Raw genomic sequence first — 18112 nt, 5'->3', positions numbered from 1 at the left:
TTCTAAATCCCTAAAGCCCAAAGAGACCCTTCCAAGTCATACAGCTTACCCAGTGGTCTACATGCCAGATCAAATGTTGAGTTTTTTTTTTTTTCTGCCATCCTGAAGGATCTCCTGCAAAGATTAAACCCTTTCTGAATAATGAGTTCTATTAAGTCACGTATCTCTTATAGCTGGAAAGTCCTTTCTGTGGAATCTAAATCTTTTCCATAGCAATTGAACCCCAAGACTTACAGTTTCTTTATGACTCATGGAAGTGGTGGGGACATCATTCTTCTAACACCAGTCAGTAATCACTGTGTTTAGCACTGCCCAGCACTGTACCAGTCACATAGAGGAATAGGTGGGGAAAGCAAGGGAGAGGGACTGGGAATTTGGAACATGAGAACCAAGCTGTCTCTGCCTGGGAGACATTTAGAATTCAGTCCTGTGGCAGGCCGCCACACCTGGGACTGGGCACCATATAATTAGCTCCAGTGTGGCATTCCAGGCTGCAGTACTGGAATTTGTGTTTCAAGGGCTCTCTCCCTTAACTTTATCATCTCAGCTCCTTTAGCCTCAGGCCTCACTGAGCAACATGTTCGTAGTTGTGTTCTTTCTCCTCTTCTTGGGCCTTGCCTGACTCATCGCCTGTCTAAGTTTCAAAGCCTCAACCTAAGGAGGTCATGACTAATGTCAAGAATTCTTGGCAGTTCTGAGAACTGAAGTCCTCTGATAATACTTCAGCATCTTTCCCATTACACTCAGAGTGCTGTGGGTTATATTCAGCTTCTGGTCCACTATGACTATCACATCTTTTAATTTGTGATTGTGTATAACCCACAGCATTGTATAATATGAAGAAAGACATAGCTTAAGAATTATAAGAACTGAGCACCAAAATGTGATGGGAATGTTTTGCTACCGAGCTTTGAATATTTCACTTGTAAGATCTGTTTATCTCACCTTTAAGACAGATATTCTATATAGATAGAACTCTCAAAACTCAATAAGAAAACAAACATTCCAACTTAAAAATGGACAAAAGATTTGAACAGATGTATCACCAAAGAAGATATATAGGCCGGGCGCAGTGGCTCACGCCCGTAATCCCAACACTCTGGGAGGCCGAGGTGGGCAGATCACCTGAGGTCAGGAGTTCAAGACCAGCCTGACCAACATGGAGAAACCCCATCTCTACTAAAAAAAATACAAAATTAGCTGGGCGTGTTGGCGCATGCCTGTAATCCCAGCTACTCAGGAGTCTGAGGCAGGAGAATTGCTTGAACCTGGAAGGCGGGGGTTTCAGTGAGCCAAGATCGTGCCATTGCACTCCAGCCTGGGCAACAAGAGCTAAACGCTGTCTCAAAAAAAAAAAAAAAAAGAAAAAGAAAAAAAAAGAAGTTATATAGATGGCAGATAAGCACCTGAAAAAGGTGTTTAATATTATCAGTTATTGGGGAAATGCAACAGACCCCTTCTCTACAAATATTTTTTTTTTAATTAGCCACGTGGTGCATCTATTAGGATGTCTGAATTAAGACAGACCATACCAAGTCTTGACAAGGATGTGGACTGGCCGGCAGGAGGCAGGGAACACCAAGAGGCATGAGGAAACTTTTGGAGGTGATTATGCCCATTATCTTATGTGGCCATGGTTTCAGGGATATACATATGCCAAAACTTAGCAAATTGTGCATTTTAAATGTGCAACTCATAGTGTGTCAATTAATCCTCAAATAGTTGCTAAAAAATAGTATCTCTTTCAGTTCATTGTGCAAGTCAATTGCATTCGTGTTTTTGAAAGTATTATATATATTATTTATTCATTTGAGCGGGGAATTTTCTCTCTCTCTCTCTAAATATTGATGTTGGAGCAGTGCATTAGAATCCCTTGAGATATTCCACTGGGCTGTGATCAGGGATGTTCCAGTAACCATCATTTATTCATTGGGGCTCTCTGTGTAGAGGATTCTAGCAAATCTGGAAGGTGGTTTTCAGAGGTGCGAGGCGAGAGACCTGGAGGGTGAGCTGGGCTTTAGCAGTGTGTGCCTGGGGAGGGAAGGGGCTGTGTGACTTACATCCAGACAGGCTGCTGCCTTCGAGAGGGTGCCCATCCTCAAGTTCAGCCCCAGTGCTGTGGAGGGTCTTATGCCTGGAGAATGCTCACATTGTCGTCTTCAAATACCAGTTTTTTAACCCCCATGGGGAGGAGTTGTATTATTACACTTCAGATCCCTCTTTTTGGCAGCACCCTGGCCTTTTCTCTTGATCTTTGATTATCCCACTTCCTTGGGATGCCCCCCAATTGCTGCATAGCTTTGAAGAGTACCTGGCTTTGTAACACACTCTCACAGTATTTTCTTCTTTTTCAATTTTTATTTTTTTAGAGACAGGGTCTCACTCTTGTCACCCAGGCTGGAGCGCAGTGGTGCAATCATAGCTCACTGCAGCCTCCAACTCCTGGGCTCAGGCGATCCTCCTGTCACAGCCTCCTGAGTGGCCAGGACTACAGGCATGTGCCACCATGCCTGGCTAATTAATTAATTTTTTTTTTATGGAGACGGGGGGCCTCACTATGTTGCCCAAGCCGGTCTTGAACTCCTGGCCTCAAGCCATCCTCCCACCTCAGCCTCCCAAAGTGCTGGGATTATGATCCTTCCAGATCATCCCCCACATTGTCTCTTCCTGGAGCTGAGCACACTATTGTTAGGAATCTTGCTGGTGCTGCTAGTGGCAGGGCTTTGGATCAATTTGGCTTTGAACCAGTTGGACCCACCATTTACTAGTGGTGACCTTGGTCTCCACCCATTACCTCCCTGGGCTCAGTTTCTTCATTTATCCAACTGTAGTAGCATTGCCTACCTTATAGGTGGCTGTGAGGATTAAATGAGATAATGCAGTATGTCCATCAGCTAATAGGCGCTCAGCATGCTAGTTCCTCACCAACGCGCAGCTGTACTGTACAATGTCAGGGGACAGCGGGAGAGGAAAAGAGCATTTGGTATTGTGTCTTGACTGTGACTTGAAGCCAGCACGAAGCCAGCTCATGATACAAAACACCTATGATCTGAACAAGCCATATTGCCAGGGGCCCAGTTACCTGACACTGCTTTTACTGACGGTTCCCTCATCCCTCTGAATTGAGCCTACTCTTGATGATGTCACCCCAAGTCTTCTCCAAAACCCCAGACATGGGTTTTGACATCTGCCCCTGAAATGACTGCATGAAAGGGTGATGGTGGTCCCAGGACAGAACACTGGTTGCTTACTGCACGGACACAGCCTCGGGTCACGCTAGTTAACCGCCAGCGTCAGAGCAGTGCGGGAGGCAGCGGGGAGTGACAGCTCTGCCCTCCTGCAACCCAGCTGCGTCTCTCGTGGCGGCTCTTAGGCAGAATCTGGAATAGGCTGATTAACTGGTATCTCACGACATGATGGAAGAGCTCAAAACATGCAAATCGGTTATGGGGCATAAATAGAGTTTGCTGAGCTCACCCGGCCGCGTCTCGGCAGGCTCCGGGGCCCATTCACCAGGGCATTCGGGGCGGCGGGAGGCAGGGAGGAAGGCCATGCAGCTTGGAGCTCCTCACCTCCATTGGACGTGTGTGCCTCCCCTCCGCAGGGGCAGGACGCCCGCCCCGAGCCCGCCGGCCGGCACCTGCAGCTGGGGCTGCACCCCCGCCCGCGCCCTCGCCCTCACCCCCTTCGCAGGGCTTGGCAGCAGGTGCCTGCTCTCCGGAGAGCGCTTCGCATTAACTTTCCCATTTGACATAATCATGGAGAGAAAATGAAGAGATCCCATTAGCGGCAGGCTGGCGGGCAGGAGAGCGCAGGGCCAGGGCCGGGCCGGGGCGAGCGGAGGGCGCCTGTATTTTTAGCCAGATGCCGCGTAACTTGCTGGCGCTCCCCGCGCCGCCCAGCAGATAACCGGGAGGGGGAGCGGGAGCCGGGCTCGGATTTCAGCGCGGGCGCCGGACGATGGCAGCGCGACAGGGCAGGTCCGGGCCAAACCCTGCGGTGAGTGCACGAGCTGTCGCGGTTGCCGGGCCGGGGCCGGGGCGCGGGGATCGGGGCCGGGGCCGAGCCTCTGCGTCGGTCCTGCGGGTTGTGGCTCCGCGCCCGGCTCCCCGGCGCCAACTTTCCCCGGCGGGTGCGGGCGCGCGCGCCGGGGCTGCCCTTCTGCTGCCGAGGCTTCTAGCAGGATCCAGAGGAAAATTCCTCTGGCCTGAAGGCTGCGGCCGCGGAGGGGCTGGAGCCGGGGCTGGGAGGCAGCGGGACCTGTGGCCGGCCCGGGAGAGGCGCACGGGCGGGAGCGTGGAGCCGCCGCCGGGGTGCCCCGAGGGGGGCCGGGCCCTGGCCGAGGCCGAGTCCCCTCACCCCAGGGGAGAGCCTGGCCGCGTAGATTCAGCAGGGGGTGGGAGATGCACGGCCTTGGGCTGGGCGGGCGTCTGGCTTGCGGCACGTCTAGCCCCTAAAACTCAGAAACGTGAGGCGCCCGGAGGCCCTAGGTAGCAGGAAATGAATGGGGCAGAGGAAGGCAGACCTGTTGGGTGCCCTGGCAAACCTGGAGCTCTCTGCCGCTGTCCCCTTCGATTCTCGCAGCCCCCTGGCAAGATCCCCATTTTAGCAATGGGGAAATGGAGGTTTGGGGCCTTAGATAAGCGCAGCATTAAGTGGCCGAGCAGCACATCCCAGCCAGGTCGTCCCCAGTGACGGCCCAGCCCACCCTGCCCAGCCTCCAGGGTGGGGTGCAGACAGCACAGGGAACCCCAGGGATTTTCCCAAGGTCCCGAGTTCGGGTTGAGACATTAAGAGGGAGCCCAGCACTCCCACTCAGGCGTCTTGTTTCCTCAGTGACACCTTTAACTTGTTCATTTTATTTTTGCCAATGGTAGTCAGACTGGGGAGCCTGGAGACAGTTTGTAAAGCTGTAACAGCACACCTTTCTGGAAGGCAAAAGGAAAGAAACATAATAAAACACACACTCACTAGGGCCCAGTGTTCACCTCTGTTTCTCCATCGTCAAGGTAGTAAAGGCAGGGCTACCAGGCTATGCTGGCTGGGGACAGCTGTCTTTCCTCATACCCCAGTCGGCTCTCAGATCCCCCACGCACGAGCAGACAGCTCCACATCAGGGCTGCTGCCTGTCTTCTGGCTGGGCTGCAGGTCCCCCAAGAAAGGACCTGGAATCTCTTCCTGAGAGCTCTGACAGTGGCTGTGTTAAAGAAGCTGCATTTTGCTCCAACAAGACCCCTTGGGAAAGTGGTATTGCCTTATCACTGTTTACAGCAATTGATATTAGCTCAGTTTCCCTTCACCTTTCTAGATAGGAATTTTGTACTAAAGATCTTGAGGTCAGTCATGATTTGTCCTAGGGAAAACTTAGGCCACCCCAACCCCCAGAGAAGGTGTGAGGAGGCTCTGGGGTTCTCTCACCTGGGTCTGCCTGCCGGTGTTTCCCAACGTCCCCTGCTCATGGGTGACAGCATGTTGACATTCTGCAGCGTGCTTCCGGCCCCTCCCTCTCAGGATACTGGAGCCCCCTCGCTCCCCATCTATTGCTATATTAGTATCTGCTCAGGAAGTGCAAGTTTAATAATAGTCTGGGTGTCTCAGGTAACCAAGATTCACCACCCTTTAGGAGCAGGCCTGATGAGAACTTAATTCCTAGGAAGAATTCTGTTCCCTTCCTTCTCTTTCATTCCCTTCCTCCTGACGTGGGCACAGCCTCCAGACTCAGGCAGAAGGCTTTCTCCAGCCAGAGCTGAACTGGAGAGGACCCTTATGAGCACTAGAAAATGATTAGGCCAGCACAGTGGCGTGTGCTTGTAATCCTAGCATTTTGGGAGGCTGAGGCGGGAAGATTGCTTGAGGCCAGGAGTTGAAGACCAGCCTGGGCAACATAGGGAGACTTTATCTCTATAAAAAATAATTAGCCAGGTGTGGTGGTGCATGCCTGTAGTTTCAGCTATTTGGGGGAAGGGGCTGTTGACGCAGGAGGATCTCTTGAGCTGAGCCCAGGACTTTGAGGCTGCAGTGAGCTGTAAGTGTACCACTGGGGGACCACTCTGGAAGAAAGAGGGAGACCCTGTCTTGAAAGAAAGAAAGAAAGAAGGAAGGAAGGAAAGAAAGAAAGGAAAGAAAGAAGAGAGAGAGGAAAAAAAAGAAAGAAAGAAAGAAAAAAGAGAAAGAAGAAGAAAGAAAAAGAAAAGAAAAGAAAAGGAAGGAAGGAAGAAGGAAATAAAGAGAGAGAGAAAAGGAAGAAAGGAAGGAGGGAAGGAGGCAAAGAAGGAAGGAAGGAAAGAAGGAAGGAAGGAAGGGAAATGATTGACCCAGGAAGCAGTATAGCACAATAGTTAAGAAGTATGCTACCTAGACTCAAATCCTGGCCATGCTACATATTAGCTATGTGACTTTGGACAAGTTACTTTTCTGTGACTTGGTCATTTCATCTGTAAAAAGGAGAACAAAACACCTGCCTTGTGAGATTATTCTGAGGAGGAAGTGAATTAATTTATGTGACGTCTTTAAAACCTAGGGAGAGATTTGTGAAAGTAAACTGTTTTGTTTTGAAAGGAAGTTCAGGGACATCACATTGATTAGGCAGCAGAATGTCTGCTGTGTGAGATCCCCGAATACCCACATAGGTAGAATTAGATTAAAACGAAGCTGGAGATGAGGAGGGGAAGAGAACTACCAGAAGACAGCTTTGGTGGGGTGCACAGCAGAGGTGCCAGCACCTCACTGGTGGCCAGGGTGTGTGGACACGATGGGGTAGTTTTCTGTATAGGATAAGCAGGCCTCCTGGCCTCCTCATCTGGGAATGGATGAGCCTTGGAGAGGGCAGTCATTCTGCTCCGGTTTGTCATAGCCCAGAGATGGTCAGGTTTGTATTTTGTTGCTGTCGTTTTTTGGGTCAGTATGCGCTCAGGTAAATATTTTGAATGGAACACATTGGATTCTTTGGACACGCCTCCTGCCCTGTTGCATTTGCTGGATGTACTGAGGACAGGTCATTGAATTGGAGCAGTTGGACTAGACAGATGGGCAGTAGGGGCTCAGCAGAACACGATGGTAAAGATGAGTCTCATATCCCAACAAGGGCCATTTGCTCTGTAGCTGAAATATTGCCTGGCCCCTAGGAGGTTCTCAATGAATACTCATGGAATGGATCCACGGGTGCATGCATGCACATATGACCCCTTTATAAAACAATTGCTTGATTATTCAGATCAAGAGAGCAAGGACCTATATTCTGAGTGATTATTCTCTCTTTGCCCTAGCAGGATATTGGTCTTGAAATAGGACCCCAGTAAATACATTGTAGAATTAAACTGAGTGATTTGTAGTTGCTACTGGGAGTGGCATCATTATCTGCAGTTCGCCTCCCAGATGCCCTGAGGATCCTGCTGAGTCCTGACTACTCTATGCCTGGAGAAGACCAAAAAAAAAAAAGAAAGAAAGAAAAAGCTTTAGCAATGGCACTTCACTGCTAACTATCTAGGTGACCTTAGCCGGTCACTTTACTTTCCTGGACCTCAATTTTATCTTCAGTGACAAGAAGGGCTGGAACTAGATGGTTCCTTTCTAGAGACCTGTCTTGGTCTGAATAGAGTGCTCAGGGACAGAGCCTGAGTGGGACCTCCTAGCATTTTTCCTCTGCCGTGGATTAACTGTTTAATTGGCAGAGGCATATAGGCCTGCCCAGCCGCCAGCCTGTCAGGGCTGCCTGAACACCCTCAGGCTTGAAATGGCCGAGAACACCCTTGGGGTCAAGGGCAGTGGAAAGTCATAGACTTCAGTGGGGTACCCCTGGATTGAATCACCCCAAGTATTTAGCTGCAGAACTTGGGCAAGTTATTAACCTCTCAAAACCTCAGTTTCATCACCTCTAAAATGGGGACAATAATTATACCTACCCATAGGTTGTGATAAGAATTAAAAGATATAATGCTGGTAATACATTTGTCCCAATGGTTGGTATTATAATTTTAGTATTCTATTATGGCAACGACAGAAATTGTTTAGCTTTCCTCAATCTAGTCCATATGGGGCTTTCCTTACCCTCTATTTATGTGCTTGTCTGTCATAAATTTTTTTTTTTTTTTTTTTTGAGACAGAGTCTTGCTCTGTTGCCCAGGCTGGAGTGCAGTGCCGCAATCTCGGCTCACTGCAAACTCTGCCTCCCAGGTCCAAGTGATTCTTCTGCCTCACCCTCCCAAGCAACTGGGATTACAGGCACGCACCACCACATCCGGCTACTTTTTCTATTTTTAATAGAGATGGGGTTTCACCATGTTGACCAGGCTGTTCTCTAATTCCTGGCCTCAAGTGATCCATTTGCCTCAGCCTCCCAAAGTGCTGAGATTACAGGAACCACCGCGCCCTGCCAGTTTGTCATAAATATTCTTCTTTGCTTCCTGGATTCAGTGCTTTGAACAGTCAAACAGTGTCATTAGTGGATATTGCGTCTCTTTTTATCCACCCATTCTCAGGTTTTCAGCCTGAATCCTATTATTGTGGCGTAAACGGTAGTTAATTGGTGGGAGAAATGTCTCTTTAACACTCTTATTCTTGGGTAATAATATAGTGTTTTTCCTAATAATTGAATCTAGACAGACTTTCTGAATCAGCAGCATAAATAGACATTCATCTGAGAGACTAAACCTTGACTGGGGGTTTTCTCTGGAAACCCAGCTTATGCCTGGAGAGCCAACAGCTTGATCTTCATTTCCTGCCCCACAGATGCCCCACAGATGCCTTGCTGAGGAACCTAGGATGTGAATGCCATGTGCTTTAGGTCAAGGGAGGCCTCGACCTAGCAGACACTTAATGCTTTGGAGGATTCAAAAGAGATAGAAGACTTGGTCCCTGCCCCAAGAAGCAAACAGTTTGGCTGGGGAGACAAGACTTGCCTGAATTCAATAGCTAGAGAAAGAGATATTTTAAAAGCGTTAAAAAAAAAAACAAAACAAGCTCCTGCTTTGTGGTTTCTAGATTTAAAGATGGCAAATACTGAGTGTCTAAGCATAGTGTCATTCATGCAGGAAGTAGCCACCATCGGGGCCTTGAAGGGAAGAAAGATTGGAAGTAGCAAACCAGAGGGAGATGGAGCTTCAGGGCCCAGGGAGGAGGAAGGTGCAGGCCAGGAGGTAGACAGAGCATGAGAATGTCACAGAGGACAAGGGAGGTGAGAAGGGGCTCCTGCTGCCGTGGGGACAGCGAGATGAGTGTGCCTCATGAACAGGCAGCCACGGGGCTTGGATTTGAACTTGAGCTTACATCATAGGGGGCCCATGTGGGACCTGAGGTTGGGGAGGGCTGGCAGGAAGTCAGGATTTGGGGAAGACCAGTGAGGCAGGGATGGAGGAGATTGGCTGGGTGAGGCAGGGATGGAGGAGGTTGGCTGGGTGAGGCAGGGATGGAGGAGGTTGGCTGGGTGAGGCAGGGATGGAGGAGGTTGGCTGGGAGGCAGAGCGAGGAAGCAGCACTTCTGCGGGCCTGGGGTTGTGGGCGGGGGCTGGGAGGTGGTGTGGGGCAGCACCTGAGTGTGGAGGGAGGACCCCCTGTCTGGAAGCCTGGAGAACCCTACTGCTGACGCCCTGGGGACTCCCTGTTTCAGTGGTAAAGACGTGAAGCGCTGCTTTGGGGAGGAGGATGAGAGTTCCATTTGGTCTTCAGCTGTAGATTTGGAGTCTTCTGTGTTCAAGGGTGTTCAAGGGTGGTCATCACTAGTGTGTGCATGAGTTTCCCGTGACTGCTGTAACAAATCACTACACACTTAGCGGCTTAACACTACGGAAATGTGTTCTCTCGCCGTCTGGAGGCTGGAGGTCTAAATTAAGGCCTCCACAGGGACACACTCCCTCCAGGTCTTCAGGGCCTTCTTCCAGGAGCCTCCACCTCCGAGAGGTTCCTTGCTTCCTTGTGCGTGGCTAAAGTCACTCCAGTCTCTGGCTCTGTCTTCACATAGCTTCACCTCTGTGTGTGTGTATACATGTGTGTGCACATGTGTGTGTGCGTGTGTGCACACAGGTCTCTGTATGTGCATGTGTATGTGTGTGTATATGTGTGCATGTGTGTGTATGTGTGTGTATGCATCTCTTGGTGTGCATGTGTGTGCACACATCTGTGTGTGTGTGAATCTGTGTATGTGCATGTGCATCTGCGTGTGTGTACACATATATGTGCATGTGTGTCTGTGTATGTGTGTGTGTGTGTGCATGTGTGTCTTCTCCTTTTCTGTCTTTTCTAAGGACACTTGCCATTGAATTTAGGGCCAGCCTAGGTAATCTAGGATGATCTCATCTCAAGATCCATGACTTAATTACATCTACAAAGACTTTTTTTTCAAATAAGGTCACCTTCACAGGTTCCAGAGATGACAGTGTGGACATATCTTTTGGGGGGCACCATTCAGCCCACTGCAGCATGTTTTTTTTTTAGGAGGGCATGTAGAGGAAGGAGACAAAGTGCCTGGGTGGAGAGGAAGCCACCGTGGGTCTTCTGTGGGAATGGCGTCACACACTTCTCCCATGTGTGGCTTGTCATATGACCACTCTCACCCCTTCAACTCAGCCTTGTGTGCGACTACGTGCCAAACACTGTTTATTTCCTTTAATCATCATGAAAAGGGGACAAGAAAGGCTTTACTCTCCCCAGCTTACAAATAAGGAAATAGAAGCCGAGGGTGTCTAAGTACCTGAGGGCACTCAGCTAGACCCAGTGGAGTGGCTCTGAGTCTAGGCCGCCGGCTCCAATGCCTGAGGACTGGGCTTTAATCATTACATTTGTCTTTGTGAGTGTATTAGCCTGTTCTCATGCTGCTAATAAAGATGTACCCGAGACTGGGTAATTTATAAAGGAAAGAGGTTTAATGGACTCACAGTTCAACATGGCTGGGGAGGCCTCACAATCATGGCAGAAGATGAAGGAAGAGCAAAGACATGTCTTACATGGCGGCAGGCAAGAGAGTATGTGCAGGGGATCTCTTCTTTATAAAACTATCAGATCTCATGAGACTTACTCACGATCATGAGAACAGCATGGGAAAAACCAGCCCCCATGATTCAAGTACCTCCCACCAAATCCCTCCCAGGACACGTGGGAATTATAGGAGCTACAATTCAAGATGAGATTTGGGTGGGGACACAGCCAAACCATATCAATAAGTAAACTTTATTTTATTGTCCTCAGCTCTCACCCTCTCTGGCTGTCACTCATCTTTAAAGGAAACAGATGTTCCTGGGGGCAAGGTCTGAGATGCGTGGGGTGGGTGATGTAGCAGCAGCTAAGGAACAGAAGAGCTTCACTCTCATTTAAGAAATCTGGTGGGGGGTGCCTGGTGTTAAAGCTGAGACTGAGCTGGCTGCAGAGCTGGGAGGTTTGGCTCATGAATTTCTGAGCCACACTACCTGCATCTGAGTCCTGGCTGTGCCTCCTCCCTGCTGTGGGACGCTGCACAAGGCACTTCTGCTCTCTGTGCCTCAGCCCACTCATCTGTAAAATGGGACTCTGTAATCCTACTTACCTCTTGGGTACTCAAAATGAGGATAAAATGCTTATCTGTGCATGTGCATGTGTGTGAATATATATTATAGTCATCCTTAGGTATCCGTGGGGGATTGGTTCCAGAATCCCCTGTAGATACCAAAATCCACAGATCCTCAAGTTCCTCATATAAAGTGATACAGTGTTTGCATATAACCTACCCACATCGTCATATATACTTTAAATCATCTCTAAATTACTTATAATACCTAATGTAAGTGCTTTGTAAATAATTGTTGTACAGCATTGCTTTTCTGTATTACTATTTTTTTGTTGTTTTTTGTTTTTTTGAGACAGAGTCTTTCTTTGTGACCAGGCTGGAGTGCAGTGGTGCGATCTCGGCTCACTGCAACCTCCGCCTCCCGGGTTCAAGCGATTCTCCTGCCTCAGCCTCCTGAGTAGCTGGGACTACAGGCGCACGTCACCACGCCCAGCTAATTTTTGTATTTTTAGTAGAGACGGGGTTTCACCATGGTGGCCAGGATTGTCTCGGTCTCTTGACCTCGTGATCCACCTGCTTTGGCCTCCCAAAGTGCTGGGATTACAGGTTTGAGCCACCACGCCCAGCCTTGTTAGTATTACTTCTAATAAGAATAAAATATTAGTATTGTTATTTTTAATTTTTTTCCTGCAAATTTTCCATCCACGATTGGTTGAATAAATGGGCTTGACTATATATGTAAAGTGCTAATAATGGCTCTTAGCACATAGTAAGTGCTATGTGCTGTTTACTTAAAAAACAAAAACACAGGGCTGGGTATGATGGCTTATGCCTGTAATCCCAGCACTTTCAGAGGCCGGGGCAGGAGGATTGCTTGAGCCCAGGAGTTTGAGACCATCCTGGGGAACATAGTGAGACCCCATCTCTAAAAAGGAAAAACAGACAAATAGAAAAAAAACACAAAACAGCTCCAAAGAGCCCATGCTTGGTTCCTTTGGTGCCTGCATTCATGACTCTTGGGGCCAGGGACCTCTGTGATATTGCAAACTCTTCAGCAAGACCGTGGAGCCCCTGAAACCTCAGAGCAGGGAGACACCAGGCTGTGCTGTGCACTTGCCATAGGAATGGGCTCCCCCTCAAAGGCTGATTCTTCCTGAGTCCAAGCCAAGAACATATGCTTATAAAAATACCAAAAGGGGGCCGGGTGCGGTGGCTCACGCCTGTAATCCCAACACTTTGGGAGGCCAAGGTGGAAGGATCACTTGAGCTCAGGAGTTTGAGACCAGCTTGAGCAACATAGTGATGCCCTGTCTCTAAAAAAAAAAAGTTTAAAAAAATAGTTGGGCATGGTGGTACACACCTGTAGTCCCAGCTACTTGGGAGGATCTCTTGAGCCCAGGAATTCAAGGCTGCAGTGAACTGCGCTTGTGCCACTGCACTCCAGCAGCCTGAGTGACAGAGCAACACTCTCTCTTAACAAAACAAAACAAAAAACAAAAGGAAGGGAGGCCTGGGTGTGAAGGCCGTCCAAGCAGGGGCTCTCAGGCTCCTGTGCACACCTGGTGTCACTGTGGGCACCAGGGTGCCACATCAGAGGATGCAGGGGCTGCTGCAGGGGCCTGGGGCTTGAATGGGGTGGAGAAGTCATTAATACACCCAGGACACTCACTGCCTGTTGTTTTTCCTCACAGGCCGATGCTGCTACCAGCTTTCTGAGAGCAGCAAGATCAGGTAACTTGGACAAAGCTTTGGATCACCTGCGGAATGGGGTAGATATTAACACCTGTAACCAGGTAAGTGGGATGGAGGCAGGCCTGTTGTCTCTGAAGAGCAGCTCTTGCCTGATGCCATTTCCTGAGAGCTTTGAAACTGCCTCTATTAACCTTTTCTCAGTGGCCTCAAAACTCCCCCAGGGCTTCTGCCTGTGGAAGGCCCTAACCTTGCTGTTTCCACTACTGCCGTGGCCCAGGGCCCCACAGAGAAGGGCTGATGCCTGAACAGTGTGGGAGAGGCCCGCACAGATCCCCTGCGGTCTCCTCGCTTAGAAGTTGCAGTCGATCCCCGCTGTTGTCTTAGAATATGTGGCCTTTGAATTGGGGCAGGAGGAAGAGCCTTTGAAAGATGCTGTGTCAGTGGGGATGTTCAGTCTCCTTTGTCCACCAGCAGTCTGTGTGGGTTCTCGGCTAGCCTGAGAAGAAAGTTGGGGAATGAGGCCCCGCTTGGGTCAGGTGCTGACAAAGGTGGGTGGACTCGGGTTGAGGATGGTGGGGCTGGTGCAGAGGCTGGCTCTCCAGGGCTCCTGAGTGACACAGCCGAGCCTTAGCTTCAGAAGGGGCTGGCGAGGAAACAAAATGTGTTTGGGTTGGGTTGGAGGGCAGAGACTCGGGCTTGGAGCCAAAGATCCAGGAACTAACTAACTAGGGAGGAAATGACCTTCCAGGAAGGGAACAGGTGTGTGGCTTGGGTTTGTGGATTGGTGACAGGTTTTGTTTGTTTGTAGATATTTGCCTGCCGATTAAGTTGTTGAGTTACACATGCTAATTGTTTCTAATTTAGAATACATTTATCCATTGCGACTTTTTAAAAACCATCTTAGCCATTAAAAATGTGTTCTTAATTGTGGTCAAATATACAGCCTAGAATTTCCTGTCTTAACCATTTTTTGGCATACAGTTCAATGGGATTAAGTCCATTCATATTATCCTGTAATCATCATCCATCTCCAGAACTCTTTTCATGTTGCAAAACTGAAACTCTGTTCTCTTTAAACACTAACGCCTCATTTCTGACTACTCCCCAGCCCCTGGTGACCACCCTTCAACTTCCAGTCTCTATGAATTTTATTACTATAGGGACCTCACAGAAGCGGAATCCTGCTATATTTGTACTTTTGAGACTGGCTTCTTTTATTTAGCATAATGTCTTCATGGTTCCTCTGTACTTAGTGGCTTGGGTGACTTTTCCAAGCTAGCAGGGCCAGATTTTCCGAATGTAGGTTAGGTTTTCCATGGGCAACGTGCCTCTGTCCTACCCCCTCATCTACTGTTTCCCTACCCTTCCTGCCCCTGTTTAAAATGCAAAATGCCATCCCGTGCAGTGGCTCATGCCTGTAATCCCAGCACTCTGGGAGGCTGAGGTGGGCAGATCACCTGAGGTCAGGAGTTCAAGACCAGCCTGGCCAATGTGGAGTAAACCCCATCTCTATTAAAAATACAAAAATTAGCCGGGCATGGTGGTGCATGCCTGTAATCCCAGCTACTTGGGAGGCTGAGACAGAATTGCTTGAACCCAGGAGGCAGAGGTTGCAGTGAGCCGAAATCATGCCATTGCACTCCAGCCTGGGTGACAGAGTGAGACTCTATTTCAAAAATAAAATAAAATAGACTGGGCACGGTGGCTCACACCTGTAATCCCAGCACTTTGGGAGGCCGAGGCAGGCAGATCATGAGGTCAGAAGTTCGAGACTAGCCTGGCCAATATGGTGAAGCCCTGTCTCTACTAAAAATACTAAAATTAGCCGGGCATGGTGGTGCGCGCCTATAGTCCCAGCTATTTGGGAAGCAGAGGCAGAAGAATCGCTAGAACCCGGGAGGCAGAGGTTGCAGTGAGCCAAGATCGTGCCACTACACTCCAGCCTGGGCAACAGAGTGAAACTCTGTCTCAAATAAATAAATAAATAAATAAATAAAATACAAAATACTACCTGCCTCCATTCCTAGGGCTAAGACCCCATTTGGATTCAGTTGGTCTTGCAGTGGCAGAAATTCACAGCTAAAAGATCAGAGAGAATGGAGCAGTATGGTATGTGATAGGAAACAGAAGTAGGTGTGTGATAAGAAGCAAAGACCCTGGCAGTGCACTTCAGAGGGAAAGTGAGGTATGTGGACCTGACTGGAATTTGCAAACTGGATGAAGGACCAGGCCCCCTGCCCCTTTTCTCATCCCTCCACCCAGAAATGCCAACATCCACATATCCACGGCCCAAAGGACATTGTGGTGGTTCTAACCAAGCATCTTCTCAGGCTGGCCTTTGCAAAGCAGGTTGAAACTCAGCCCATTTTTTGATGCCAAGAGGTGGATGCAGCAAAGTCTGGAGGTAGGGTGAGAGTCTTGGTGTGAGAGTTGTTCAGGAGACAGGGTCTGGGACCTTCTTAGCACCGCACCTCCAGAAGCAGCTGCACAGGCTGCAGTTGTGTCGCCCCAGCCCCCCATAGGCAGGGGGGTTGCTTGCTCTCTCCACCTGGGATGCATTCTTGGGCTTGCAGAGATGCACACCTGGAGGCTTTCTTTGTTCTTACTGTGGCTGGAGAATTGCAGATGTGTTTCTCCGCAGTGCAGTTCTCAGTGGAGGTGAATCACACCTTCAGAGGCCTTCCAAGGGTTAAGATTCTAGCTCTCAAAGGAATCCATTCAGCTGAAATGGGGACAACTGAATGTGTGTGAGACTTGAGCCAGGGCTCATTTTCTGTGTGAAATTGGAAGATTTTGATGCCACCGGGGAATAGCTGTGTCCTGATTGGTCTCCCGTTGGAGAGGCCTTGGGTGTAACTGCCTTGTCACTCTGCCTTCTCTCCTCAGAGCACCTCTTCAGTTCGTTTTGGGCTCAGAGAACAGCAAGCACTGAGGTATTATTTGCACTTTATTGACACCATTTCCGATTGGCTCAGCGCCAGTGACAAGTGGCTGTCAGCCCTGCTTGAGGCTGAGGGGAGGCTCCTGCCTCAGACTCAAGACTGCAGTCCTGGCTAAGCCTGGCCTCTCTCTTAAAGAGGACACTGCCGCAAGTTATGAAATGAGCGTCAGAAGGGAACGAAAGACAGGACACACCAAGTGCAAAGCCCCTTGCTGCTCGTTAATTCCCACAGCTGCCAGATGTGGCCCTGTTGGTCCCTGTCTTATGGTCTGTGGCTGAGCAGGGCAGGTAGCTGCAGGTGGCTGCACCTGGAAGGGAGCTGGTCAGGGTTCCCTGAACCTCATTCTGGTTGCACAGCGCAGTTTGGTTTTGCTATTGCGGGGAGAGTCCTGGTGGTGGGGGAGGGACTCCAGCGGCTGAACCCATGCCTGCATGAAACCCACGAGTGCACCCAGCGGGACGATCCTGCATCTGCGTAATGCGCACAGGGTCAGCCTCTTAATGCTACTAGAGCTTTCTGCTCTTAAAAACACGCATAAAAGCAAGCTCTTGTCCCGGGGTCATGGCAAGAGAATTTGCTTTCGGCTTGAATCTTCTGAGCTGGTGTACTGTGGTGGCGGTAACAGGGCAAATACTTATCCTTACATAAGTAACACACTTTCAAATAGTATGTTTTTGTGGAAAGAATGCGTACTGTTTGCCATAATAGGAAGTAATTACTCTAAGTAGCGTGGAAAGAGGAACTCTTGACTTATATAAGAGACGTCTGAATATTCAGGGCAGTTCCTTGACTGTGTCTACTAATGTTCTGTCATCATTATCATTACCATGTCTATAGGAAAGAAGAAATTTATATGTAAGAACACACACATGTGTGCATACAGGAGCCCCCTTATATGAATGCCAATTTTAAAATTTATTGTTTGCAGTTTAGATGCCTGTGTCCAATGTACTTCCTGTGCATCTCCACGTGTATATGGAGAGCTGGGCTGAAGGGATAGAATAATTTCATTTTAAAGTCACGGTCCTTATCCGCTCTGAACTGTAGTCTATTGGCAGTGAGAGCTATTAATCAAATAATGACACAAACAGATATGCATACCAAAAACTATGTTAGGAACCATGAATGGAAGGCAGAGAGTATATGAGAGGACTGCCTTAGAGTCAGAGGTCAGAGAAGGCTACCATGAGGAAGAGACAGCTGAGCTGAGGGAGGTACAGGGGCAAATAAGGTGAAGCAAGGGAGAACATGCCGGTCTTAGAGAGCAGCCTGTGCAAAGCCCCAGAGGCAGGGAAAGGAGCAGAGGGTTGAAGGAAGGCCAGAGTGGGCGCAGTGCAGACAGCAGGAGAGGTCAGGCAAGGTGAAGCTGGGATCGTGCTGGAGCTTACAGGTAGGGGCGAGAGTCACAACACTCAGCGACTGAGACAGGGATGTAAAGATGGGAACAGGAGACACTGGGAACTATGGGTGTGGGAGGGCGGGAGGAGGGCATGGGTGGAAAAACTAACTATTGGGTACTGTGTTCACTACCTGGGTGACAGGATCATATGCCCTCCAAACCTCAGCGTCATGCAGTACATTCATGTAACAAACCTGCACAGGTACCCCTGAATGTAAACTAGAAGTTGAAATTATAAACAACTGGGACAGTGTGCCCCTGGGCCAGAGCAGTGTGTGTGCATGCATGCGTGTGCTCACCAGCTGCACCAGATGTTAACCCTGTAGTTGCTGACCGAGGGGAAGGGGTCTGGGGGAGGGTGACAGTGGCCAGAGCAGCAGGGATGGGGTACTTAAGAGCCTGCAGCTGGCCAGGCGCGATGGCTCATGCCTGTAATCCCAGCACTTTGGGAGGACGAGGTGGGCAGATCAACTGAGGTCAAGTGTTCGAGACCAGCCTGGCCTACATGGTGGAACTATTTAGTCTCCCCTAAAATAAAAAATTAGCCGGGCATGACGGCAGGCGCCTGTAATTCCAGCTACTCGGGAAGCTGAGAGGCAGGAGAAT

The 18112-nt window shown here is 49.3% G+C and overlaps 1 protein-coding gene across 6 annotated transcripts in view; it reads left to right on the top strand.

Moving 5' to 3' along the window:
• The window catches only part of ANK1 (ankyrin 1), a 242300-nt gene that overhangs the window by 124119 nt on the left and 100069 nt on the right, over positions 1-18112 (top strand). For 4 of the 6 annotated variants that reach the window (XM_030817178.1, XM_030817177.1, XM_030817174.1 and 1 more), the window contains exon 2: positions 13165-13266. The exons of 1 other annotated variant lie outside the window; for it this stretch is intronic. In XM_030817178.1, the coding sequence (XP_030673038.1) occupies positions 13165-13266 (102 nt within the window). Of the gene's footprint in view, positions 1-3488; positions 4000-13164; positions 13267-18112 lie in introns of those variants that run through there. One more of the 6 variants, XM_030817175.1, reaches the window with a different exon arrangement.

The sequence above is a fragment of the Nomascus leucogenys genome, chromosome 8 (assembly GCF_006542625.1).
Source record: "Nomascus leucogenys isolate Asia chromosome 8, Asia_NLE_v1, whole genome shotgun sequence".
Classification (NCBI taxonomy): domain Eukaryota; kingdom Metazoa; phylum Chordata; class Mammalia; order Primates; family Hylobatidae; genus Nomascus; species Nomascus leucogenys.
The sequence above is the reverse complement of the archived record's forward strand: the minus strand, read 5'-3'. Positions and strand labels throughout refer to the sequence as shown.